At 50.4% G+C, this 27522-nt stretch overlaps 1 protein-coding gene across 2 annotated transcripts in view; it reads left to right on the top strand.

Moving 5' to 3' along the window:
- The first annotated feature begins 361 nt into the window (after positions 1-361).
- Positions 362-27522, top strand: part of ACVR2B (activin A receptor type 2B) — a 40447-nt gene continuing 13286 nt past the window's right edge. Inside the window, exons 1-7 of one of the 2 annotated variants that reach the window (XM_078073482.1) lie at positions 362-727; positions 24260-24467; positions 25033-25142; positions 25328-25455; positions 25535-25678; positions 26073-26216; positions 26539-26687. In XM_078073482.1, coding sequence (XP_077929608.1) covers positions 676-727; positions 24260-24467; positions 25033-25142; positions 25328-25455; positions 25535-25678; positions 26073-26216; positions 26539-26687 — 935 coding nt within the window. In that variant the 5' untranslated portion in view covers positions 362-675. Of the gene's footprint in view, positions 728-24259; positions 24468-25032; positions 25143-25303; positions 25456-25534; positions 25679-26072; positions 26217-26538; positions 26688-27522 lie in introns of both variants that reach the window. The other variant, XM_036094228.2, reaches the window with a different exon arrangement.

Here is a 27522-nt window from a genome sequence, read left to right as displayed (position 1 = left end):
TCCCGGGGCCCACCGCCGCCACCTCTGTCAGCGCGCCCTGCCTCGCCCTCCAATCCCGCGGTGGTACGCGACCTCCCAGAGGGCGGAGGGCGCGGGCTGGGGGCGGAGCCTCCTTGTTGTTGTTTCTCCGGGGCACCGCCCCTGAGGGGGGCGCGGACCACGCGGCCGGAGGGCCCGCCTCCCCTCCCCCTCCCCGCCCAGCTCGCCCGCCTCTTTGTATCCAACATCCGGGTTTCCCCGTTGGCTCGGCTCCGCGGCCGCGGCTCAGGAGCCATTTTGGACTCGGTTCAGCTCCCCTCCCCCCACCCCTCCCCCCCGTTCATGGCCCCTCCGGACTCGGCCCCTGCGCCCGGGGCCCGGGCCCAGCCCCGCCGCGCTATGCCTGAGTCGGGCGCGCCCCGGCCCGCGCCCCGCCGCCGCCCCCCGGCCCCCGCGTCGTCCCGGAGCCCGGGCCGCAGCCTGCGCCGCCCGCAGCGGCCCTGAGCCCGGCCCCGCCGCCCGGCCCTTGGAGCCTGCACGCTGCCCGGGGACTAAGGCGCAGGAAGCGCGCGGGGAAAGAGACCTAAGGAAGAAGCGGGAAGAAAAGCGCAGCCGCCGCTGGGCCCTGCGCGCCCCGGGAGCGCCGCGCGGCCCTGCCCGCGGGCTCCGGGTGTCCGCGGGGCGGCGCCGCGGAACATGACGGCGCCCTGGGCGGCCCTCGCCCTCCTCTGGGGATCGCTGTGCGCGGGTAAGGACTGGGCGCGGCGTGGGGGGCGCGGGGAGGGTGCGCGGGGCCGGTCTAGGGCGCCGCGCGGTGTTTACCAACAAAGGGCGGGCCCGTGGCCTCCTCGCCGCGCCACCTGCACCCAGCTTGCACCTCCCGGGGCGGGGACTGGGGGCGCGCTGGGCGCCGCGCTCGCCGATCTTGGGGGGACGATCTTGTTTGTGCGGCGGCCTGGCGACCCCATGATCGGGGCCGGGATCCAGAGCCTCAGGGTCGGGGTTCAGGCTACTCGGGCGCGTGGAACCTAGGGAGAGTGAGAGGAAAACCAAAGCGTGGGGAAGGTGGCCAGATCTAACCCGGGGGTGGCGGGATCGTAGGTGCAGGAGGGGCTGGGGGCAGGACTACGCGACCCTCAGAGCCATTAGGTGTAGCGAAGGGAAGGGGGCTGCTTCACACAGCCAGGAATCTCCTGCACCCCATCCCACCGGCGTCTGCGTTGTGTTCCCCTCAAGGCGGGCGGTTGGCCCCAGCTTCCACCTACGCTCGCTTTCCCTGCGGCTGCCCCAGGACGCGAGGTGCGGTCACCCTACGGGACCGCTTTGTTCGGGGCCCCTGAGAAGGGAGGTGGGGTGCAAAGAAGAATTAACAGGTCCGTTTCTGCCTCTGAGAAGCACGTGGCGGGGGTGGGTGACCGGCAGGGCTAGCGTTCAGCTCGCGTGCCTGTGGTTGAGGGTGTGTGGGTGCGGGTGTATACACGCGGAGTTCCGCTGGGAAAGCGCTTTTCCCCAAGGCCCAAGCAGTGATTTTCCTCTTCTAGCGGTGTTGGGGCGCGCCCAACTCGGGTTGCGCGCAGGGATGGGCCCCGCATTCCGGTTCGGATGGCTCCAGGTAGCCCTGGGAAGCGTGGGGAGCCGCGCATTGAAGCTCCAGGGAGAAGCCCAGGGAGGTCGGGGCGGTTGGTGCGCGGAAGCCGGGGCCCTGGGTCCTGCGCGTCTTTGTTCCCAGCCCCCATTACACATGCAGCGCGGGTCCCCTGCCGCCCGCGGTGGCAGCAGCGCGGAGTCTGGGAAACCCGTGAAGGGCGGGGCCTGGCGTGCAGGGGCGGGGCAGGGATCCCCGCGCTCCTGCGGGGGTGGCGATGGGGGATCTCCATCCTATCCCACCCCCACTCTCGGCCTCCTTTTAACGTAGCGTGGCTTAGTTGTCTACACCCAAAGCAAGTGAGTTGTCTGTGTGGAGTTTGGAGCTGCGTAGCCTGAGCGCAGGGAGGAGAGGATGAAGACCCTCTTATTGGTATTTGGGCACAGTGTAGCAGGGGGCGTCACGGCTCTTTTGGAGCCATTTCCCGTGTGGTAGAAGCAAAGTGGTGGTGTTGAGCTCGTTGCTCCCTCTGCCTTTTAAGTGCTGCTTTGAGATGCTTCTGAAGGAAAGGAAGGCATTGCGCTCCGGAGGATAGGGCCGCGCAAGCGGACTTAATAGGCTCGCAGTAGCCCACCTGGCTGTCTAGGTTCCTCTTGAAGGTCCTGTGCTCTTCCAAGCCCCAGCCTGCACAGCGGACCTCCTTCTATGACAGGGCACCTCAGACCTGGAACCCTCATCCTAATTTGTCTCAGTCTCGTCTCAACAGTCTCATCTCCTTCCCTGATGAGGCAGGACAGGGTGGGATGGGGCCCCTGGAAGGACTGTATCTCCCTCTTTCCCTCCGCTCCCGCCGCAGCCCGGCTCGGGCAGTGCTGAGTAGTGTGCTCTGCAAAGTGGGGCAGACTGGAATCCAAGGACCTATGTTCCTGCCCTGACAGGAAGATGGGGTCGCTGGGTGTTTCTTGTGGTCACACCAGCCAGTTCTCTGGTGGCCACTGCCCTGACCTGTGAGGAGCTCTGGGAAGAGCTGCCCCAAGCCCAAGGAGGGGGAGAGCTGCCCCTCCTGTTCCTTTGATTTCATGGATGCCCTTCCGTCAAGCTCTTGGCTTGCTGTTTAGAAGTACCCCATCGCCTGCAGCACACAGGAGGAGGATCCAGAACAGCACTGTCCAACAGAAATAGAGCACCAACCATGTATGTAACATAAAATTTCGTAGTAGTCGTGTTAATAAAAGGAAAAAGAAACAGGTGTCTTAGTCGGCTTGGGCTGCTATATGTAAAGACCACAGGCTGGGTGACTTCAATAACAGAATTTGTTTCTCACAGCTCTAGTGTCTGGAAGTCCGAGATCAGTGTGCCAGCATGGTAGGGTTGTGGTAAGGGCCCTCTTTCCGGCTGGCAGATGGCTGCCTTCTCATGCATCCTCGAGTGGCCTTTCCTTCGTGTTTGGAGGGCGGGGTAGAGAGAGATCATCCTTCCTCTTCTACTAACCCCAAATTGAGGGCCCCACCCTCATGAACCAGTCTAACCCTGATTACCTCTCAAAGGCTCCAGCTCCAAATACCATCATATTGGGGGTTAGGATGTCAACATACGGATTTTGAGGGGACACATATAAACATTCAGTCTATACCTCTGAAACTAATAACATACTGTATGTTAATTAATTGAATTTAAATAAAAAAATAAACATTTTGTCTGTAATAAAGTGAAATTAACTTTAATGGTATGTTTATTTAACCTAATATATACCAAGTAATCATTTCACCATGTAATCAGTATTAAAACAGTTAAAGAGACATTTTACATTCTTTTTTTTTTGTACTATCATCAAAATCTAGTGTTTATTTTATACTTAGAGAACATGTCAACTTAGACTTTCCCCATTTCAAGTGCTCAGTAGTCATATTTAGCTAGTGGTTACCATATTGGTTGGTGCAGGTCTAGAAGAAAGGGGGGGAGTTTATGGTATAATAATGGCACATGGTGCTTGTTACAGGATCACTGTTCATTTAGTTCTTCAAGTTTTTTGTGTTCTGTGCCTGGCTCAGTATCCTTGAGAAATAAGTTATTTGGTTCTTGCCTTGCAACGGACACCCTGGACACACTTGTGTATCTCTTTAGAACTTCTGACATTTGTCTCTGTATTTGGGGTTCAGATTAGGGCCTGTGGGGGTGGAGTGGAGACTTTCTGAGTGGAATGTCAGGAGCCACTGGTGGAGAAGGACCTGACTCTTGTCAGCTTTGACTGCCCCAAGTTGTCCTCATGGGCTGGATACTCTGATCCACTGGGGGAGAAATGTGTATGAGTGATGAGTGAAGTGAGCCTCAGGCTTGTTGTAGTGGTGGCTGTCAAGGGCTGTTGGTGCCATTCCCCAGGGAAAGGCATCCTTTGCTCCCTATCCTTGTACCTGCTGGGTACTCCTCGCCGGAGGGCTGGGCTGCCCTTTTTGGGAGGAGTGGACACCCTATCTCTTAGAGGCTCTTCTGAGGTAAATGATACCAGAAACTCACCCAGCCTTCCAGGCTCTACAGCTGTGTGAATAAGCAAGTCCTGGGATGCCACAGTCTCCCACAGCTTGGGTGGGCCTCTGGTGTACTACTCTGCAGGGTCTTTCTGGGCATCGAGAATCCCCAAATAGCACCTGGACCTCTCCTGGCACTTCACCTAAGGAATTTTCAGGGAGCCCAGTGAAGGGTGCCCATTCTATACCATGGACCTTTGTATCGTGAGCCCCTCTGAGAATCTGATGAAAGCTGTGGACTCTTCCCCCAGGAGAATACAAATAGAGAGAAAGCATGTGCATGTGAGAGAGCCAGCACATGCATTGTACATGCACACTTGCTGTTTTGCCCTGATACCAGCAGCCTATAGCCCCCTGGATTGCACTCCGTGAAGTCCTGGCTGCGCTACACATAGCCACTGTACCAGTCCTGAGGGGCAGCTTGTTGCCCTTGGGGGGGTGCACTGGGCTTGTTCCCACATTGCTTCTAACCACTGGACAGGACTTCTTTACTTCTGCCTTTTGTGATCCCTGTGTAGTGTTTACATTCCAGCCCTGCTCTCCTCCTTTTTCTCCTCCTCCAGGCAGCCCTCCCTTGAGTGCCTATGCATTCAGCCCCTTCCTGGGAGCTCACGGTAGTGCAATTGGGGACCAAGGGACATCAAGTTTAGAGTTAAGATTCACTTGTAGATACTGGCCTGTTACTGTGGATGGAGATTTGGGGGCTGTGAGGAGGGGCTGGTGTGGGAATACTTTTGAGAATGACACTGGATGCACAGCTCTCAGGCAGGGTCCTGGCTGGGTAGACCTCATTCTAGGACAGGGTTTCTCAGTCCTGACACTGTGGACAGTCTGGACCCCATGATTCTTTGTTGTGTGTGTGTTTGGAGGGTGTGGCGGCGAGACCTGTCTTGTGCATTGTAAGATGTAAGATGTTTAGCACCATCCCCGGCCTCTGTTCACTAATTGCTAGTAGTCCTTTTTTTTTTTTTTAAAGATTTTATTTATTTATTTGACAGAGAGAGACACAGCGAGAGAGGGAATACAAGCAGGGGGAGTGGGAGAGGGAGAAGCAGGCTTCCCGCTGAGCAGGTAGCCCGATGCGGGGCTCGATCCCAGGACCTGGAATCATGACCTGAGCCGAAGGCAGACGCTTAACGACTGAGCCACCCAGGCGCCCCGCTAGTAGTCCTTTTAATTTTGACAACAAAAGTGGCCTGGGTAGAGGGGTTGCAAATCACCTCAGGTTGAGAACCTCCGACCTAGAGGTGCTTTAAAGAGACAGTTGTGGGAGGTGGGGTTATGGCTATTGCCCACAGCACCCCGCCTTCCCGGATTCAGGGTGGGAGGTTGGAGTCTCCTCAAAGCCTGGGAGATCTCTGCTTGCTCAACCTGCTCGGCCTTGAGAGTTTGATTGGAAATGAGCGGTTCAGGCGTCCCTCGGCCAGCCAGCGAGAATCCTGGCGTCCTTGAGTTTTCCCAGAAGTGGTTCGGGTTTCAGGGAGGTGGCGGCCGTGGGTGGCCGGGCAGCCTGCCTGCCCGCACCCGCCCACCCGCCTCTGCCCGCCGCCTTGAGCTTTGCACGGGGACCTCGCCCTCCCACTCGCGCAGAATGTCAGGCAGTGCGTGTTGCCGGGGCCGCCGCGCCGCCTGGAACCCCGGGGCCGCCGGCCGGGGAGCCGCCCGAGCTGCGGCTGGGAGCTGAGGCTGGCCGGAGCAGCGCCGGGGCTGCAGCGGGACGCGGGCATGCCCCTGCCCTCGAGCAGGCCGGCCACCTGGCGCCCCGCCGAGCCCGGGGACGCCAGCGCAGGGGGGCAGCCTCTCCCCCGAGGTACGGGCGCAGGCCTCCACCCTGGCCTCTGGGAGGCGGCGGGCAGGGCCGGGAGGTGGGGTGGGCAGCACGGGCGCCAGCACTGGGGTTGGTCTCTCTGGGCGCGTGTGCCGGGCTTGGCAGGTGGGCAGCCCCGCGTCTGTACTCCACTCCAGGCTCTGCTAGGGAGGGCTTTCTGGGGGCTCCTCTCTGATCTCGAGCTCAGCAAGGCACAGCTTGCCGCCCTGGGACCCGATTGCAGACTGGGCTCTTACGGTGGGAGGACGCAGTCCTGAACGCTTGCGTTTCCAAGTTCTCCACACCATTGGTGTGTCCAGTGTTTATTTTAAAGGGCTTCTTACTGGGGTTGAGACTTCTGGTTCCATCTTGTTGCCTTCTCGGAATTCTTTATCTACTTTCCTTCCCACCCAGTCACCAATTCTTTGTAGACACCCACCCTCTTGGGGCTTCCTTTTTTTGGTCTTTCACCACCAGACTCAGGCCCAGCCCAGCCCAGAGGTGCCTGTTTCCTCAGGACCTGGTGGCGCTGCTCCTGGATGCCCAAGTTGGGGGTGGGGATGGGAATGGGGGAGAGGAGATGCTGCTGCCTTCTTTTGAGTCTCTTAAGTTTCTCAGTGACGTCTATGTCCAAGGTGCTGGAAACTAACTGATGATAGGGGCTGGGGGTGAGCTGTGCCTCTTGCTGGCCTAGGATCAGTCATGGCTTCTGGCCCTTGAACAGCCCCAAGCTTCGCCCTGGTTATTCCATTCTTGCTGGACACATATGTGCCTTTTTTTTCAGACTCGGACTGGCAGCCCTAGCTGGGTGTTTTCATTCATGGACGTGTGGTTATTGGGAGCAGGTGTTAGAAAGGAAGCCTGCCCCACTGGGCAGATGTGTGGCCCTTCTCCCAGGGGACCTTCTCTAGGGGCCTGGCCTGCCACACAATGGGACTTCTCTTCTCTAGTCAGCTTCTCGGCCGGAGCAGAGGTGTTTTGTGAGGTGAGCTCATGTTCTTGTTTGCAAATGTTCCTCTGCTGACTATTTCAGTTCCACTCTGACAACCAAGGAGGCTAAAATTAGTTCTGGGGAAGGAAAAGGAAGGCTGGTTGGAAACCCAAGCTCTTGGCTGGAGGATGGAGAAGGCTGCTTCCCGGAGTTTGTGGTCAAGCATTTTGGAAGATGTGACCAGGCCAGCTGTTGTCTGTCCATCCAAGGAGAGGGTGGGGCCCCTGCTTGCCTCCTCAACCTGAACCAATGGAAATGGGAGGCTGACTTGGAAGCTGACTCTCTTGAGTGTTGATGTCAGGATGTTTTTTTCTTCTGGCTTGTGTAGTGGTGCACAGTGTTTTCAGGTATGAGGACAATGCCTTTTAATGTCTAATGTCATTGACAACCCTCTTTCTACCTCCTGCCCTCCCCCATTGATTCAGAAAGAATGCGTGAGTTCTCAGAGCCCTGGGCTGACAGCCATGGGTTGAGAAACCCATGTACTTTTATGTACTTTATGGGAATTTCCTTGTCTCCCAAGTTTTGATGTTCCCTTCAGGTGCTCAATAGCCAGGCAGACCAGGGCCTGCTTTAGAACTGGCTTGGGTGGGAAGTGGGTTAGCGAGGAGCCCTGTGGCTCATGCCTCATAAGGAGATCTAGCCTCTCTGCCTGAGAACCTGGGAATCAGGGTTCATCTGCTCTGGGGCTTAGAAATAGAGGGGCAGAAAAATTATAGAGGTGAATTCTGCTTTCCCTCCTACCAGGCTGGCCCCTCCTGTGAACCCCCCACCTCAGAGTGAGTCCTGCAGGGCCACTCAGGGGAAGGAGAACTAGGACAATGCAGTTCTGCCCTGAAAAACCACTCCCAAACCTCTCTTTACCCTGGGGTCTCCTGGTTAGGCACCAGGGTGTAGCTGGGGGAGTAGAGGTCACTTTGGCCATAACTTCTTTTCCCATTTTAAATTTTATTAATTTTTAGTTCTACAAATTATACGCACATTCAACTGCAGAAAGTTAGACGTTACAGATAAAACCAGGGCCCTTTACCACTCTTGGTCTCCACCTGGTCCCATCTGAGTCCTTCTACACACATTATATGCATCTGTGGAAGTACTTAAGAGAAATTGGATTTTGTAACTTAAAATGGTATTGCTCTTTTCAGACATTTAATTGGGGTATAAAATACATGTAGAACAGTGTAATTATCATAAGTGACAGCTTGATGAATTTTCACAAACTAAATATGCCCATGTAATCAGCATCTAGATCAAGAATCAGAAATTGACCAGCCCCTATCCCCACCAAGCCCTTTCTTGCTCCCTCCAGTCTTACCCCTACATCCCTAAGGGTAATCACCATCCTGACTTCTCACAGCACACGTTAGTTTTGCCTGTTTTTGTGCTTTATATGAGTGGAATCTAACAGAGTGAACTGTTTTGTGTCCATCTTTTTTTTTTGCTCACCATGTTTGTGATTTAACATCTGTACTGTTGCATGTCATGCCTTTTAAATTCAGAGATATGTTTTGGCAATCCTTCTCATACGTATGGGTCTACCTTGATCTTTTTTAATAGCTGTGTGAAATTTCAAAGTTGGTATATAGACTACATTTTATTTAGTCTGTTGATGGATTTTCTGACTGTATACAGTTTATTGGTTCTCAAGGATAGATGACAAGAAGAATTTCTGGGTCATAGGACATGTATATTTTATTTTTTAAAAGATTTATTTAAGTTATCTCTACACCAAATGTGGGGCTCGAACTCACAGCCCTGACATCAAGAGTTGTGTGCTGTACTGACTAAGCTAGCCAGGCGCCCCAGGACATGTATATTTTAAATTTTAATAGGTACTGAGAAATGGCTATAGTGGTTTTTTTCCCCCCACGAGGCTACCCAGGTGATGGCAGTGGGGGCAGAAGCTGGGTGAGATGGCAGGTGGCCTTCTGCAGCAATATGTGAGCCTCCCCCCGCCCCCCCCCCCCCACCCAGCCTCCAAAAATGCTAGATTACAGAGGTTGGAAATAACCCATTTCATGAAGGGTGCCCAGACAAGGTCTAGTGTCTGAGGAGAGCCAGAGAGGCTCCTTCCTGTGTCTGAGCCTCCTGGTTACTGTATTGATAGAGGAGAGGTAGCAATGGACTTGCCAGTAAATGCTGGTCTGGGTTTAGGATGGCTATGTGAGCTCACCAGCCATGCTTTACATGGCCTCCACCCTCCAGAGAGACTGACGCACTTGCTGCAGGTTGTGAGGAGCTGTGCATAACAGGACACCACCACTGGTGACCCCAGTTCATTTGACAGGATCGTGGCATGGCAGGATCCTGATTTCACATGAGGTGATAATGGTGGTAGGGGCTATAGGAGACACTTGCAGAAGAATTATTTTAGAATCTGGTGAAAAGCTTCTCATGACAGAAAGTAAGCTGGTGAGCTTCATTTCCTGTCTGAGCATGTGCGGTGTTCCCTTGTATAACTTTCTGCCACGATTGGCCACAGAACTAGGGAAGATCGTTTGAGATGACTTTTCTCCAGAGCCTGTGCTTTCCTAGGCTCCTTCTCCATCATGCTGTCTGCTGTTTCACTGCTCTTTCACTGGGATTCCTTGCGTAAGCCCACTTGTCAGGCTCTGCTTGTGGATTTAGGTGACAGTGGATTTATGGTACTGTTTCTAGGATGAATGATGTCCCAATCAGCTTTCCCAAATTGTACAGGTGATGTGCACTGTCTGTGCATTAGACTGATAGGGCTGCCAGAGAATGGATGGCTTTGAAATACCACAGACTGGGTGGCTTCAATAACAGAAATGTATTTTCTCACAGTTCTGGAGGCCGGAAGTCCTCCTCGGTGCCGGCAGGGATGGTTTCTGGTGAGGACTTTCTCTTTGGCTTGCAGATAGCTGCTTACTTACTCTGTCCGCACATGGTCTTTTCTCTCTGTGTGGATACACTCCTGGTGTCTTTTCCTCTTCATCTAAGGACACCAGTCCTATTGGATTAGGGCCCCACCCTTATAACCTAATTTGATCTTAATTACCTCTTTAAAGGCTTTATCTCCCAGTACAATCACATTGGGAGGTAAGAATTTTGGGGGTGGGGGGACGACACAATGCAGTTCCTGACAGTCTGAAATAATAAAATTGGTTGAAAGGGAATTCTATTTCCCTCTTGAGTTACACTTTGGAATGGAAGTTACTTTTTTCAGGCCTCTGCCCCTAGGGTCTGATTAAACACTTCCACAAACGGGCTTATCTACATAGGTGATTTCAGTTTCTGTGTTATGTGTAGACCTCTCCCCTTTGGGTATTATGAGTTCCTGAAAATAGTCTAAAAGCTGGGTAAAAAGTAGATATGGAGGCTTCCTCTTTTGATGACCAGGACCAGCCCTCTTTCTGAAGGCATCTGGAAAAGATGGACAGATTGAGGAAACATCTCTGGCTGAAAGCACTGTACAGCTAAGAAGATAGTGAAGACCTACTAGGTCAGATCTGTGTGAGAACAGAGGCCCTGGGTGGTGACTTTGATGTTTGAATCTCTTTTTAGCCCTTCCGTGTGGGCAACCGAGAGGGTTGCATTTGCATTTGATAGCCTTGTGGGGCTAGGAAGACAGGGATTGGAGTTTTCAACAGAGGGCAGGTATGGTGAATCCCTCCTTTCAAGTTGGAACCCCAAAGACTTGGGGGTAAGGGGGCACCAAGAGAAGACAAATCTAAAGCAGGATTAGGATCTTCTGGAATTAATGGTGCCTTAGCTGCCTGCCAGAAGCACATGTAATATCATTATAGGAATATAACATCATTGTAGGCCTCAAATTATTTTACAGACAATTTTGCATGTATCATTACTGGGTGATCATGATCATTTTAAATAAATAGCCATCAGAAACATCACAGCTGAAGCAAACCTGGGTGAACTCCAGACTGGAGTTATCATAGGCATATTGAAAAATAGTGCTTGCTATGGTCAAGGAAATAAAAGTGGAGAGCTTTCAGTAGAGAGCTGGAAAAATATGTAAGAGCTAAATGAAAAATCTGTTATAGATCTGCATTGTACGTGGACAGAAATTAAGAACTCAGTGGATGATTTTATCAGGAGGTTAAGTAAAACTGAAGAGAGAATTAATGAATGGGAAGATAGATCAGAAGATAATATACAGACTAAGCCCTTCAAAGAGAAAAAGATAATACAGAAGAGAGGGAAAGATACAGAGAGGATGAAGTGAGAAGATCTAAGATCCGTGTAATCAGAGCCACAGAAATGACTGAGAAATAAAAGAAGCAGAAGAGATAATAGCTGAGAACTTTGCAAAATGAATGAAAGGCATCAAGCCACAGATTCAAGATGCCTTGTGAACCTAGATAAGATAAATAAAAATTCCACATCTCTTCTTATTCCAGCCATACTTCTGAACCCCAAGAAGAGAATCTTAAAAAGCAGCCAGAAAAAAAAAAGCATATTTACAATCAAAAGAGTAATGGTTATATTGACATCTAACTTCTCAAAAACAGTGGAAGCCAGAAGACGATGGAATGATAGTTTTAAAGGCTAAAAGAAATAATTGTCGACCTAAACTTCTATACCAAGTGAAACTGTCTTTCAAGAATGAAGGTATCGTGGTGCCTGGGTGGCTCAGTTGGTTAAGCATCCGACTCTTGATTTCTGCTCAGGTCATGATCTCGGGGTTGTGAGATTGAGCCCCGTGTTGGGCTCCACGCCCAGCAGGGAGTCTGCTTGAGATTCTCTCTCTCTCTCTCTCTCTGCCCTTCCCCCCCACTCTGTTTCTCTTCCTCTCTCTCTCTCTAAAATAAATACATAAATCTTAAAAAAAAAAAAAAAAAGAGTGAAAGTATCAAGTAAAGAGGGTGGTCTTCAGGCAGAAGGTAAATGATCTAAATGGGAGGTCAGAGATGCAGAAAAGAATGAAGAATATTGAAAATGATAGGCATGTGGACATGAAAGAAGTGCGTTATTGAGTTCGAAATACATAAAAAAGCAGCACATGACAACAATGCTATATGGAGAGTGGAGTGAAAATAGAATTTAATTGTTCTAAAAGTTCTCACGTTGGCCACCAAGAGGATAAAACTACCTATTAATATTAGGTTTTGATAATTCAAGGAGGCATGCTGTAATCTCTAGGGTAACCACTAAAGGATAGAAAGATGATAACTTTCAAGCTAATAAAGGGGACAAATGGAATAATAGAGAATTCATAAATTGAAAGCAATAAAAGTGAGATAAGGGAACATAGAGCAGGAGAGATAAATAGAACTAATATCCCTAATGAGTATAAGATGCAAAAGTCTTTAAAACATTCACAAATAGAATCCAGCAATATGTAAAAAAATATATATATATCATGGCCAATTAATCTCAGAAATGCATAATTGATTTAACAATTGAAAATCTAATCTGCCATGTTAACAGAGCAAAAAAACCCATAGGATTATCTTAGTAGATGCAGAAAAAGCCTGTAAGGTCTAATCTTTAATCCTCAGAGTAAAACAGTTTGGAAATGCAAAGGACTAAGAAGAGTCAAGGCTATCTTAAAGAAAAAGAACCAAGTTGTGCCTACTGGATTTCAGGCTTCATTGTAAAGCTGTAGTAATTAAAATGGGAAGGAAGCTTTTGGGGCACCTAGGTGGCTCAGTTGGTTAAGCATCTGCTTTGGGCTCAGGTACTGATCTGGAGGTCTTGGGATTGAGCCCCACATCGGGCTCCCTGCTTGGAAGGGAGTTTGCTTCTCCCTCTCCCTCTGCTCCTCCCCCGTGCTCATGCTCTCTCTCTTCCTCTCTCTCTCTCAAATAAATAAAATCTTTAAAAAAATAAATAAAATGGGAAGCTTTTGGTGCTAGATAGCTAGAGACAGTGGAATAGAATAGAAAGTCCAGAAATATATTCATGCCTATATGGATGCTTAATTTAAAACAAAGAAGAAACACAGAAGTTGGAAAATGGACAGCTTTTCCCATAAGAGTAGAAGCATTTCAGTTCTTTTGAAGTGATATCTCATAGGTGTGAGAAATTGTTTCAATATTGGGAAGTGGTACTAGTTGGTGGGGCTTCAATAGGGAAATAAATCATCCATTTTTGTGTCTTAGTGTTATAAAATTTCATCTTAATAACCACTCTAGCTATGTTGACATGGTATATTTATTTCCATTCATTTACGTTCAACCTGTCTTTGTGAATTTTTTGTTTCAGGTTATTCAGTTTTAGAATTTCCATTTCGTTCCTTTTTTTTTTTGTAGGTTCTATTTCTCTGCTGATATATCCTATCAATGCCTTCATTGGAATGCATTTTCCTTTACTTTCTTGAACATATACTTCTGATAGTTACTTTAAAATCTTTGCTAATTCCAACATCTGATCATCCTAGAATTAATCTCCAATGATTATCTATTCTCTTGAATATGAGACACATTACCTATTTTTCGTTTTCTTTTTTTTTTTTTAAGATTTTATTTATTTATTTGACAGAGACAGAGATAGCGAGAGCAGGAACACAAGCAGCGGGAGTGGGAGAGGGAGAGCAGGCTTCCCGCCGAGGAGGGAGCCCAATGTGGGACTCGATCCCAGGACCCTGGGATCATGACCTGAGCTGAAGGCAGACGCTTAACGACTGAGCCACCCAGGCGCCCTACCTATTTTTCATATAATCTTGGATTATATCTAAATATTGTGAGTGATAATTGGTAGAGGCTCTGAATTTTGTTATGTTCCTCTTAAAAGCATTGCTTGTTTTGAGTTTGTTTTGTTAGTTTGTTTTTGTTTTTTTGGTTTTTGTGTTAGCAGGTAGTTATATTGGCTGAATTCACAAACTCTTCTGTGGTGTGTAGCTGCTGCAATGTCTGTTTTAGTTCCTTTAGGCTTACTTGGTTGCTTGAAGTGTGATTGGTGCCTGTGTAGTTAAAGGTCAGCCAGCAGTTTGAACAGAGTTCACATGTAGACCTGTCTCCCATCCTGGTCTGGCTGTCACCCTGTATCTCCTTTGCTTTTCATCTTTAAGATACCTGTCACTATCTCTTGTGTTGCATCTTTGGGTTTTTGTATCCTTGTTGTATCTTCTTTTTTTGTTTACTTCCTCATTTTGGTGGAGCATATCCTCTACTACCTTTTTTTTTTTTTTTAAAGATTTTATTTATTTATTTGACAGAGAGAGACAGTGAGAGAGGGAACACAAGCAGGGGGAGTGGGAGAGGGAGAAGCAGGCTTCCCACGGAGCAGGGAGCCCGATGCGGGGCTCGATCCCAGGACCCCGGGATCATGACCTGAGCCGAAGGCAGACGCTTAACGACTGAGCTACCCAGGCGCCCCTCTCTACTACCTTTTAAGAAAGGGTGAATAGGAGGTACATTTTTTGTGATCTTACTTTTCTCTCTTTTCCCTTCACATTTCATTAATAGTTAACTGGGTATGAGCTTATAAATAGGAAATCTTTTCCCCTCCAAATTGTGAAGCACTGTCCCATTATATTCTAGCTTCCAAGTATTATTGGCTGCAAGGAAGTTCAAAGCCATTCTGATTCCTAATTTTTTATAGGTGATATTTCTCTCTTGATAGACATTTGTTGTGGGATCTTTTCTTGTCCCCACTGTGGTGAAGTTTCACAGTGATGGGCCTTGCTGGGGGGCACTGTGCTGGTCTTTGATTTCTTCCCTTTTGTTTTTTCCTTCTGGAACTGCTGTTAGTTAGGTGTTGAACTTCCTGGACTGGGCCTCTAGATTCCTTTTCTGTTTTCTTTCTTATTTTCTGTATCCTTGTGTGTTTACTTGACTTTGGTTGTGAGATTACTTCAATGTTATCTTTTAATCCTTCTGTTGATTTTCATTTCTGCCATATATATATATATTATATATATATATATATATATATAGAATATATATATTTTTTTAATTCCCAAGAGCTCTTTCATTTTCTGGTCTTTTAACAATGCCATTCGATTTACTTTTCACGGGTGCATTGGTTTTTTAGCTCTCTGAGGGTATTGATAGAATTTTTGAAGTTATATTCTCCCTACATAATCTCTGTATTCTTCAAGTTGATTTTTTTCTCCCCTACGTGTTTTTATCTCTTTCAGGTAAGTGGCTTTCCTAGACCTGTTCATTTTAAGGATGGACCTGAATACGGATTGAAAGCTCTGAACTCCTGAGTAGAACCTGCCAACTGTAGGATGATCTGATGGGGTTGTTTTTGACATTAGTTAGATTCTCCTGAGAAGTATCTTCTGCTTTGTGTTAGGGGATTGGTGGGGAAGGGTAGGTATAGGCCTGGCTGCCAATATCCTGGGAGCCATGGTGGGAAGAGAGCTGGAGTTTCTGTATTTCATATATTATTCTGTATTCCTCTTGTTTCAGTATGGTGCCTGTGCCCTCAAATTTTCCCACTGCTCCCTATCCAGGCTCTTTATTTTATCTTCTTTAGAAAATAACCTACTCTCTGCTGGGTTGGGGGAGGTAGCCCCCAGCCATGGCAAGTGGTAGTGAGCTCTGAGGATCTGGCCAGCCTTTTGTCTTTGGACTCATCTTCACCCCACTCTTGCAGAGACATTTGGTGCCACAAATTCCTGAGTTTTAGAGGCTCCTGTGGTGGCAATTATGTTGCTTTTCAGCTTTCTTCACAGCCAACTCAGGAGTCTGTGTGGTTACTGACCACTTACGTTTCTGCTTTCCAGCTTCAGAATTTCATTTCCGTGGTTCTTTCCTGTTCTTTTTGTCCTTACGGTTTTAGGCTTTAAAAAACTTCTCTTTGCTGTGGTTTTCATGAGATTACAGAAGGTGGCAAAAGTAATTTTTGTGTATAATCCTTAAACCTTTACCTGGAAGCTCTCTCTTTAGTATTCTTCAGAAATGATGGGGCTTGGAGAAAGACAAGGATTCCAGAGGATGGCCCTGGACCCACACTTTGTTCTATGGGAGGATGGTGCCAGGGACTTGTTTACAGAGTTGAAGTTGGAAGTGAATTGAGGTGACCTGGCTTGATTCCTTGTTCCTAGGCTGGGCTTGTGAAAGCTTATAGATCTCTTCCTGTCACCCTTGGAAAGTGCTCCTGGACTTATATTTCAGCAATAATAGTGAAATAGTTAAACAGCTGATAAACCTCCTCATGCAAGACATGTAGAAATGCTGGATAAGATATAATAATAAATGTCCTTTTAAAATGGATATGCATAGCTGCATATATAAGAAAGGGAGAAGCAAGAGGAGGCTGGAAATTAGAACTGTATACCTCCACTAGCTAAAGTTGTTGATTCCCAGGGGGACTCTGCCCCTCTCCCTAACTTAGAGGTGTAGGTTTAATGGCGGTGTGTAAAGCATGAGAGATAAGGTATGAAATTGAGACTGAGGCCCTCATATGATAAAACTTCCATAGGGTTATACCTTCAGTGAAAGTATGGACTAGAAGGAGCATCCTTTTGCTGACAAAGGGAGTATAAAATGAAACTGTCTTGTCCTAGGTTGATAGGGAGGCAAGGTAGTTTCCTTTGAGAATTTATAACCATAGGTGTGTGCTTACATGAGCTTACAGTTGAAGTTCATACCAACTAGTGTTCTCTGGGAAACTTGAAGTTGAGAAATTAAAGTGATTCCAAATTGATGATGTCCTAGAAAGTTTGGCAGAAGCAAAAACATAAATTATCTCTGGAAGGTTGCCCCCTCAAACTTGGCCTTCGAGTATTCTCACAGTAGAGGCCTGATGAACATAAGCTCTGTATCCAAAAACAGAATCCAAAATTATGAGAATCCTAAATTCCAAACACGCAAGGAAACAAGATACCATGAGTGAAAAATCATCATACTAACAGGTGGCAGAAATAAATGTTCAAGAAATTAAATTATGGAATTATAAAATAGGGGTTTGGAAGTGTGACAAATAACAGAAGTATCAAAATCAACCAAGAACTTTTTTTAAAAATAGAACTTCTAGAAATGAAAAAATGGGTTAATTGAATTTATAAATTAAGTAGAAGAGCTAAATAGCAAATTAGACACAGCTAAAGAGAGAATTAATAAATTGGAAGTTAGGCCATATGGAATTATCCCTAACAGTGCCTAGTTACAGAATTGGAAAATATAAAGGCAGGGTTAAAATACTGGATAGAATGAGAAAGTCTAATATACTTTATTTATTAAAGATTTTATTTATTTATTTGAGAGAGAGAGGGCACATGAGAGAGAGAGAGCACGTGTGAGCACAAGCTGGGGGGGAGGGGCAGAGGAAGAGGGAGAAGCAGGCTCCCCACTGAGCAGGGAGCCTGACGTGGGACTGGATTCCAGGACTGTGGGATCATGACCTAAGCTGAAGGCAGACGCTTAACTGACTGAGCCACCCAGGTGTCCCAAGTCTAATATACTTTAATAGGAATTTCAGAATCATAGAATAGGGAGATGTAATACTCAAATTGATAAAAAGCCAAGAATTGTTCAGAATTGATAATAGAGGTGAATCATTGGATAAAAAGTATATTTTTCCAAGCAGTGTAAATAAACTTAAACATAAACTTAGACACACAGCTCATAGTGAAACTGCAAGGAGAGGATCTAAGAAAAGTAGCCAAAGAGAAAAGACAGAGTATCTACAAAGTTAAAATATAGCAGACTTTCCAGCAACAATAGAAGTCAGAAGACTGTGGAATAATATTTTCTTTTTTTTTTTTTTTTAATTTATTCATGAGAGATAGAGAGAGAGAGGGGCAGAGGCAGAGTCCCTGCGGAACAGGGAGCCCGATATGGGACTTGATCCCAGGACCCTGGGATCATGACCTGAGCTGAAGGCAGACGCTTAACCAACTGAGTCACCCAGGCACCCAATATTTTCAAAATGACGGGAAAATAACTCAGCCTAAAAGTTTATGTTCTTTTAAACTGTCAGTTGGGAAACAGGGCAAAATAACACTTTCAGAAAAGCAAACAAAAGCTTCTCTACAAAAGATCTTTACTGAAGGAGGATGTTTTTTGGAAGGACAGTGGTCCCAGAAGGAAGAATAGAGATGTAGGGTTGGCTGAGCAGACGAACTGATGAATGTATGGACAAATAAAATACCGAGCGTATACAACACAGATCATATCTACTTTGGTAGGCAGGTAAGAACAACAACAATAGCAGATTAAATATTTAACACCAATGTTAAGTTAAACTAAGTGTGGTTGGAAGGAGGTAATTGGGGCTAAAACAGTTAAGTTCCTATGAGGGATGGTAGAGATGTTAACTTTAGGTTTTTAGCATAAATAGTACGTATTAAAGTTTAAAGGCTAGCTTGTAATAGAGTAGCTATGGAGTGCATTACTTCCAGACCAGAGTGGCTGAAATGTGGAATTAAAAAAGATAATCCAAAGGTTGTAGCAATAGAGAAAAAACAAATGTAAACATAGCAGTAATCGTGAGTGTAATGAAACTCAATTCTAGGTCAAAGACAGTGTTAAACTGAACTGGAAGAAAAAGATACAGAAAGATTTAAAATAAAAGAAAAAGATAAGTTCAGAAAATACCAACCACAAAATGTTGTATAGCTATGTCAGCATCAGATCAAATAGCCTTTTTGGTGAAGAGCAAATGGACAAATGAAGAGGGTTACTATATGGTTAGAAAAGTTTTATTACCAAGAATATATAAAGAATTTATACAACTCCTGGGAAATACATCCCAGCAGAAAAATGGGAAAGGATGTGAACAGGCATTTCTCAGAAGTAGAGATTAATAAACACAAAAGGATGATCAGTTTCACAAATAATCAGGAAATGGGGATCAAAACTGTCCTACACAATTTCATACTGACCAGGTGAGCAAATATCAGGGGTGAGGGTGTGGCTCAGCGGGGCTGTAGTCTTCTGGGAACATAAATTGGTACATCCAGATGGGTCCTTGGGAGAAAAGTTGGACAGTCTCTAGTGAGTTGAAGATGCTCCTACCCTGTGATAGGACCCAGCGTGTCTAACATACCCCCTGAACTGCCCTCCCATACGTGAGCACAAGAAAGCACACAGGAGGAGTCTAGAGGCTTCCTGGTGGTAGTGCTCAGATCAGCACCCCTTGTAAATAACCTAGAAGTCCATCGGGAGGATGGACACTTCAGTAGTGAGCTTGTACAGTGGACTGCATGCACCACAGAGCTGCAGGGGCGGCAGCAGGGCACGGACTGCGGAGCCAGGCTGCCAGGGTTCCAAACCTGGTTTTGACACTTGGTAGTAACTTGGGGAAGGTACGTCACCTCATTGTGCCTCAGCTTAGGATTTATTTATTTGTTTATTTATTTATTTGAGAGGGAGGGGCGGGGCAGCGGGAGAGGGAGAGAGAGAATCTTAAGCAGGCTCCATGCCCAGCGTGGAGCCCTAATACGGGCTCAGTCTCACAACCCTGAGATAATGACCTGAGCCGAAATCAAGAGTCGGACGCTTAACCACCCAGGCGCCCTGAAATTATTATTTGTAAAGTGCTTAGTTTAGTGCCTGCTATGTGTTTGTTAAATGGATGTGTATCAGTGTGGATGGCTCACAAATAAATGGGTCGAGGCAAGAAAGCCAGTGTGTCAGAGATTGTTTGGCTGCTGGAAACAGACTGAGTTCTTGTGTGAAAGTTCAAAGATAAAGTATACATGCATTTTGGATTCTTTTCTGCCCCACTCTCCGTCTGTGCCACTCTACAGTGGGTGCACACTCAAGTGTATGTGTGTCTTTGGGTGTCTTTCTCACACTCCAGCCTTCCCCCTTGCACCTCCCCTTCGCCCTTTTAGGTTCCCTTAGTCCCCACACCCTGGCCATTCTTACTCTTGTGGGGGAGGCGGAGTCATGAACATGAACCAGATACTGTCACTGGGAGCCAGAACCTTCAGGTCTCTGGGCCCTTCTTGGCTCCTCTGGAGGAAGCTGCTGGGGCAGCAGGTACTCAGCTAACTGTAGGGCTGCCTTCTGAGGAGGGCAGGGCTAGGGGAGCCTAAGGCAGGAGCCTCCCAGGAAGGGAGCCTGGCCACTGGCTAGGGGAAGGCTGCCTCTTCTCTCTAGGCAGATCTGGAGTCTGGGCAGTAAGGGAGAGAGAGCGCTGGGCATGCCTCACTTGGCCACCTCTCAGGCATGGAGGCATCTGGGTGGAGGGTGCACCTTGGCATGCTGATGGCAGGGGGCTGAGGTGGATGTGGTGGGTGGCATCCCTTTCTCACTGGTCTACAATGCCCCGTGGTTGGGGCTGGGTATCTGCTTCCTGGGGTGGGGGGCAGGCACTGCCGAGGGGCTTCAGGAGCCAAGGGTAGAGTGCAGACGGTTGCTGGTTGCTGGGGTTCCTCTGGGAGATGTTGGCTGGCTGGATGGACCCCAAGGCCAGAGCTCAGGGAACCCCAGGGGAGGCATGGCCACGCTAGCTTCATATCCTCCTGCCAAGGCTCTGCCTTAATCGCCCTCACTTCTGCATCCCTCTGTCATGCTTCCCTCCCTGTTGTGCTTTGAGTGCCTTCCAGGCAGGGTCCGGGTAGGCTTTCCCCTGCTTCTCCCCAGCACATCGTGGGCTGTGTCCGAGGCCATCTGGACTGGGAAACACCTCCCAGTGCTTGTCCTCGAGTGTCAGAACTGGCCTGTTTAGGGCAAGCTCTGGAATGTTGGTTCAGAGTGGAGTATGTATTTTTATTTTTCTCAGTGGTGGTGTGTGTCCATGAGTGGGGTTTCTCAGCCCATGTGGGCTGAGGGCTCAGGGAGTACTGGGGCCTTCTTTCCAATAAGGAACCTAGAAACTGTCTGTTGGGGACGCATGGTTCCTTTGGAGGCCAGCAGTTGGGTCGGCTGTGACTCAGGGATGGAGTGAGCCACTTGCCCAGGTATCCGGGAGGTAGGCTGCCCTCAGGGCTCTGTGGTAGCAAATATGGGGGGCTTGCAGGCACCCCATCTTGGGAGCGCAGCTTCCTCTCCTGCTGGGATAAGTGAGTGGGTGGGGGTCAGGGGAGCCTCGTGCGCATGGATGCCCCGCCTGGGAGCAAGCGTGGGCAGGAACCCTGTGTCTGTTAAAAGGCAGAGGCTGCCTTGTGGTTGGAGTGTTGCCAGAGGCTATAAATAGCTGCGTGTGTGCAGAAGCAGAGCCCAGGGAGGAGGGAGGAAGGGGGAGGCCCTGGGTTTCCAGCTGGCAGCAGAGCCTGGGTGTGGTGTGGGAGGGGCTTGGAGTCTCCCTGTCTCCCCAGGTCCTCCTTGGCTCTGAGTGCAAAGCTTTTGGAGGCGTTGGTGTGCACAATCCCTGCTTGATGGGCTGGGAGCCCTCCTGGGGGGGCTTGTAATGTGAAGGGTTGTCACAGGCAGCAGGGAGGGGTATGGCTCCTGATAGGACAGCTAATGTGCCAGGTACTGTCATAACCACTCTTAAAATGCATCAACTCATTTGGCTCAAGAACAGCCTGAGGAGTGAGGTCCTTCTATCATCCCCTTTTCACACATGAGGACACAGAGGCACAGGGTGGATTGATAACTTACCCAGAAATATCAGAGCCAGGATTTGAACGAAGTCCGGCCAGCTCAGGGCTGCCTTACTCTCAGTTGTCTGTAGGAAGATCTGGTCGTGGCTGGGGGTGGGGGGGGGTCCAGTTATATCCTGAGCCCTTGGGTCCTACCTGGAGCCTTGAGATTTGGCATTCCCCAGCCCTGTCCACCTGTGTCCTGCCCATGGTAATGGCCAGTGGAGCCTCTGCTTGGTGAGTGGCATGAGGAGAGAAGCTGGGCCGGCCTTGGCCACTGTCAATGTTGGGACTCCTCTCCTTGCACAGGGGGCTTGTTGCTTGTTGTCTACGTGGAGATGGGAACTCCCCTGAGGACCCTCAGGCTGGGGCTGCAGGCTCAGGCCACGCCTCCTGTAGTCCCTTCCCTTCAAATCCTGCTCTCGCCGGGTGATAACCATGTCCTCTGTCCGTTTATTCTTCCATCTGTCTACCTGCCATGTGTCTGGAACTGGTTCTAGCACTCAAGATAGTCAGGGCTTCTGCTTTCATCAGCCTTACAGGCTCGTGGGGGAGGCTGACATTTCAAAAGTGATTTTCAAGTACACTTATAATGTTTTATTTCTTAATATGAGTATTCACTATGTTATTTTCTCTTGGAGGTTGTCTTTGGTTACATTATTTTTACACATTTTGAATGTCTGAAACATTTCTTTAAAAAACAATAGGTAGTTAGTCAAGAGTGGTAAATTAGGGGTGCCTGGATGGCTCAGTCGTTAAGCATCTGCCTTCGGCTCAGGTCATGATCCCAGGGTCCTGGGATCAAGCCCCGCATTGGGCTCCCTGCTCAGCGGGAAGCCTGCTTCTCCCTCTCCCACTCCCCCTGCTTGTATTCCCTCTTGCTGTCGTCAAATAAATAAATAAAATCTTTAAAAAAAAAAAAGTGGTAAATTAGGTGATGGAGGAAGCACAAGGGCCTGTGGAGGTAGAGAGTTTGCCTGGTCTCTGGAGAGAGAAGAGCCGGAATCTAAAGGAGAAAGTGGGGAGCATCCTGCAGCCAGAGATAGTAACTTGTGATAAGCCCAGAGGTGGAGCGTATTCAGGGGCCTGGAAACATGGTGTGATGGCAGTGGGGGAAGCAAGATTGAGGAGTAGCCAGCACCCCTGCCTGCAGCTCATCCCATCCCTTTAGGTTCTCCCCTAAAACCTTAAGCCTTACGCTCGATGAAGGGCCTGGCTGGGGGAAGCCAACATGCACTCCTGCATGAGCCCCTTTGTTGACCCTGATGCCCTTCGTATGGACCAGGCTGGGTCCCAGCTGCCTGGGTGGTTGGGAGGCCACTCTTCGTACAAGTGTCCTTGGATGCCCAGAGCCATGGCTAGACACTGGCATTCTGATAGGATGACATTTTGAACCCTTGGAGCTTTGATATTTGCTGCTTGCCCCTAGCCTCTGGAGGAGCCTCTTGTCACTGCAGAGAGCTGCAGAAGGGCTGGGGTGACTAGAGAATGACCTGCAGTGGGGGGGGGGCTTCCCTCCTGACAGCCAGTCATTGTCCTTCTCCCTGGGTGTACCATGGCATATCAAGTTCTTCACTCACAATGGCCACTGTGGGCGTGGAGCGGAGGATGAGGGAGGCTTTGGGCTGTTAAGACTCAGGGCACTTGGCTCTCCCCCAGGGTTGGGGTGGGATCTTCTCTTCTGGCTGCTGGTGGGCTGGCTGGCTGTCCATCTGTGGGGGTGACTCTGACCCGTCCTTCCTCCTTCCTGGGGCGGGAATACCAGCTAGAGGGTATCAGATCCCTGGCCTGCAGTAGGCCCAAGAAGAGTGGCGAGGTCAGGTGGATGCTTGGTGCTGATTTCCTCTTGGGTGTCTGTGTGATTTTTGGTAGTGAGGTTGATCATGGGTGTCCTGTAAAGGGACCATGGTAGGGCACTCGCAGACAGAGTTCTGGAGAGCTCTTCAGCCCAGGAGTCAGGGGCAGGGGCCATAATCTGTTTCCTGGGAACCTCCTTTGGCATCTCCTTCCTCCTTCCCATTACAGGGCTTTGGGTGTCTTGGCAGTGGGGCAGATGGGAGGGCTGGGATGGGGTTGCTTGGGAGGGGTTGGTGAGAAAGGTGGATTTGGTGAATGCTTGAGGCCATATTTGAAGGAAAGAATATTTGAAGGGGGCAGTTGGGGGTCCAGGTGTTTGGCCACCTGGATGGCACTCATGCAGGGGGTGGAACAGGGCACAGGAATGGTGGGGAGTGCTCACAGGGGTCTTCAGGGGCCAAGCCCAGCTGGGAGGATTCTGTTAACCACCTCTAGGCACCAGCCAGCCCTCCTTCTGCTTGGGGCACATACTCCCTGTTGTGACTCTGGGAGCCTTACCCTGATCACGCTGGCCTGATTCTTAGACCTCCTCCTGCCCTGCTGAGCACCAGGTGTCGTTGCTGGGTGCTGGAAGGACACTGGACTGGAGGGTCCTTATTTCCTATTCAGTCTGGACGGGGATGGGGGACACACCGGCAGTGTGTCTCCCCAGGAGGAGGCAGACAGCGACAGCAGGAAGCTGCCTCAGAGTGTGCCCAGACATGGTCCCTGAGGTCTGCGGCCAGGTCACCTGAGATTCTGTGGGGTGGGGAGGGGGCTGGAGGTAGAGGGTGGTGGTGTTTAAAACTGTAGTAGATTCTGTCCCCGTTTAAATTGTCCAGTATGGGCTAGGCCCAGGAATGTGTATTTTTAGCAGCCCCCCCCCCCCAGTGATTCTCCTGTGCCCTGGGGTTTTGAGGGCTCCTCTATTTCTGCTGCTGCAAGGGCGCCGTCCCCACCCCCACCCAGGAGCTTTGGGCATCAGCGGAGCCCCTTTGTGTGCGTGTAGCCATCAGTCTGGCTGTTGGACACCCACCCACCACTCAGCCTCCCGCAAGGTGGCCGGGGACTCAGGGCAGGCGCTGGGGTTCGTGGAGCGCTCAGCCCTTCTCTCATCTCCTGGGCACAGGTTCTGGGCGCGGGGAGGCCGAGACTCGGGAGTGCATTTACTACAACGCCAACTGGGAGCTGGAGCGCACCAACCAGAGCGGCCTGGAGCGCTGCGAGGGCGAGCAGGACAAGCGGCTGCACTGCTACGCCTCCTGGCGCAACAGCTCCGGCACCATCGAGCTCGTCAAGAAGGGCTGCTGGCTGGACGACTTCAACTGCTACGACAGGTGCGCCGGAGCCCGCCCTCCCCTCCCCCCAGTGCCGCAGCCCGCTGGAGCCCGTCCTGTCCTCCCCTCCCGGTACCACCCCTGCCTCAGTCCCGCCGGAGCCCGCCCTCCCCTCCCCCCAGCCCCGCAGTCCGCTGGAGCCCGTCCTGTCCTCCCCTCCCGGCACCACCCCTGCCTCAGTCCGGCTGGAGCCCGCCCTCCCCTCCCGTTCACCCCCGTAGCCCCGCTGGAACCCGCCTGTGGGCCTCAGGATGTGAAAGCGAGCCTGGCATTTAAGGGTAGGGGGAGACCAGGGCCTCTCCAGACAGCTCGGTAGGGATGGTGCCAGGGTCCTAGCTTTCCTGCAGCTGTGTATACCCTGCCCCAGTCCAAAGGAGAGCTGTTTGTGTGGACCCTTGGCTATCCCTGCCCGACTTTGGGTCCCACTTTAGGGGAGGTGGGTTTACACTGTCCCCTGGTGGTTCCCCCTGAGCTTCTCTGTTGCTGGGGAGGAGTGGGCTGGGCAGGCCCCAGTGAGGCTTGTGTCCCTCAGCTGAAGGGTCCGTGGGAAACTGTGTTCCTCCAGGCAGGAGTGCGTGGCCACCGAGGAGAACCCCCAGGTGTACTTCTGCTGCTGTGAAGGCAACTTCTGCAACGAGCGCTTCACCCACTTGCCGGAGGCTGGGGGCCCGGAAGGTGAGGGCCCTGGCGGGGGCAGGCTGGGGCCTCTCCTTGGCCCTGGAGCGCTCCTCTCAGCTCCTGAGTTGGGTGGGCAGTGGCAGCAGGGCTCTCTGGTCTGGCTCCTGAGGTGTGTGGGTGGGCGGGCTGTGTGACACAGGGCTCCGTGTGTCCCCCAGTCACGTACGAGCCACCCCCGACAGCCCCCACCCTGCTCACGGTGCTGGCCTACTCGCTGCTGCCCATTGGGGGCCTCTCCCTCATCGTCCTGCTGGCCTTCTGGATGTACCGGCATCGCAAGCCTCCCTACGGCCATGTGGACATCCACGAGGTGAGACAGGGCTGGCAGAGGGCAGGGGTAGAGGTGGGGTGGCCCGGCCAGACCCTCTTAAGCCTTCCATCTCCCCCAGGACCCCGGACCTCCACCTCCGTCCCCTCTGGTGGGCCTGAAGCCTCTGCAGCTGCTGGAGATCAAGGCTCGGGGGCGCTTTGGCTGTGTCTGGAAGGCGCAGCTCATGAATGACTTTGTCGCTGTCAAGATCTTCCCACTGCAGGTGAGTGAGTGAGGGGCCTCCAGGTCATCCACCCCTGCTGTCCAGCTTGAGCTGTCCCACCCCAGGGCATTCCGGGCCTAGGCAGGTAGGATGAGAGAGAGGTGGGCCCCACTGAAATTTTCTTGAAGGGCTGGGGTAGGGCTTTGCAAAACCTTGATCCACTCTGGTTTTCAAGGGTTTGTTTTTGATACCAGGTTCTGCTTAGAGGCCTTGGACACCGGGATCACTGTTGGCCTGTACTCCGGGGCCCAGCTCAGTCCTGGTCATCTGCCTGCCTCCCTTACGGAGCCGAGGCTGGCTGGGGGGGACGGGTGGGGGCGCGGCTGGCGTGGGGTGGCGCTTCCGCCTCAGGGTGGTGTGGTGGCAGTGGGGTTTAGCCTCATCCCTGCCTTAGGACAAGCAGTCATGGCAGAGTGAACGGGAGATCTTCAGCACCCCCGGCATGAAGCATGAGAACCTGCTGCAGTTCATTGCCGCTGAGAAGCGAGGCTCCAACCTTGAGGTGGAGCTCTGGCTCATTACGGCCTTCCATGACAAGGTAAGTCATGCTATGGACAGGGGCTCTTGAAATGAGGTGGCCTTCCACCGTAGGATGACCCTTCCTAAGTGTGGATGTGAGTGTCTACAAGAACTCCTGATTCTGGGATACATTCTTAAGTGCAGTGACTTCATGATTAACATCCTCTGACACCCCCCGCCCTGCAACCCCTCCTGGCCTCACATACCTTCCATGTCAGTCCCAGTCTCCCAGGAGGGGAGTCCGCCATTGGTCCACTGAGACAGTCCTCCCGGGGCCAGGCTGGGTCCTGTCCTGTCCTGTACCCAGAGCCTGTGCCCAAGTTTTGTGCTGTCTCCTGTAGGGCTCCCTCACGGATTACCTCAAGGGGAACATCATCACGTGGAATGAACTGTGTCACGTGGCAGAGACAATGTCAAGAGGCCTCTCGTACCTTCATGAGGATGTGCCCTGGTGCCGTGGCGAGGGCCACAAGCCGTCTATTGCCCACAGGTACCTGGCTTAGCAGTTGCCCTCCCTGCGCTTGGTGTGGAGCTGCAGAGAGGGTTGGAGGGTGAGAGCAGGACCTGGGGTGTGGGGGGGTGTCCTCCGTTTCATAAAGATGCTTAGCTGCTCTGTGGTGGGCCCACCTGGCCCTTCCCCTGCCTTCCACCTGAGTGTCCTGGGCCTGATGTGGCCTCCAAAGCTGGTTTTCTCATGCCCTCTGGTGGCCACACGAGGAAGTGCTGACTCCCATTACTTTGGAGGGTGGGTTCAGCAGTTCTCAAACTTTTTGGTTAGGATCTCTTTACATTCTTTTTTTGTTGTTTTCTTTTTAGAGAGAGAGAGAGTGCGTACCTGTGCTCAATGGTGGGGGGGAAGGGCAGAGGGAGAGGGAGAGAGAGAATCTGAAGCTGGCTCCATGCCCAGCGTGGCTCCATCTCACCACCCTGAGATCATGCCCTACGCGAAAATCAAGTCAGATGCTTAATTGACTGAGCCACCCCGGCGCCCCAGGATCTCTTTACATTAAGAACTTCTGTGTACATGGGTTATATCTACTGATATATGCTGTATCAGAGTACACACCTTCTGTTAGTGTCAGAATGATGACATCACATGTATATGTAGCCTCTGGAAAACTCTTCTCCTGAGAATGAATTTACAAAAAGACAAATAATGGATTCTGAATGAAAAAAATTCTGGTCTTGCAGTTCCCCTGAAACAGTGTCAGGGACTCTTTAGGGTTCTGGGGCTACCCCTTGAGACCACTATATTAACTGATCATCGTAGTCCGCACTAAATGCAGGCACTGCTCTGAACACTTAGAGACGCCAGGCCAGCTCAG

This window comes from Halichoerus grypus, chromosome 1 (assembly GCF_964656455.1).
Source record: "Halichoerus grypus chromosome 1, mHalGry1.hap1.1, whole genome shotgun sequence".
Taxonomy (NCBI): Eukaryota; Metazoa; Chordata; class Mammalia; order Carnivora; family Phocidae; genus Halichoerus; species Halichoerus grypus.
Note: the sequence above shows the minus strand (reverse complement) of the source record. Positions and strands in the feature narration are given on the sequence as shown.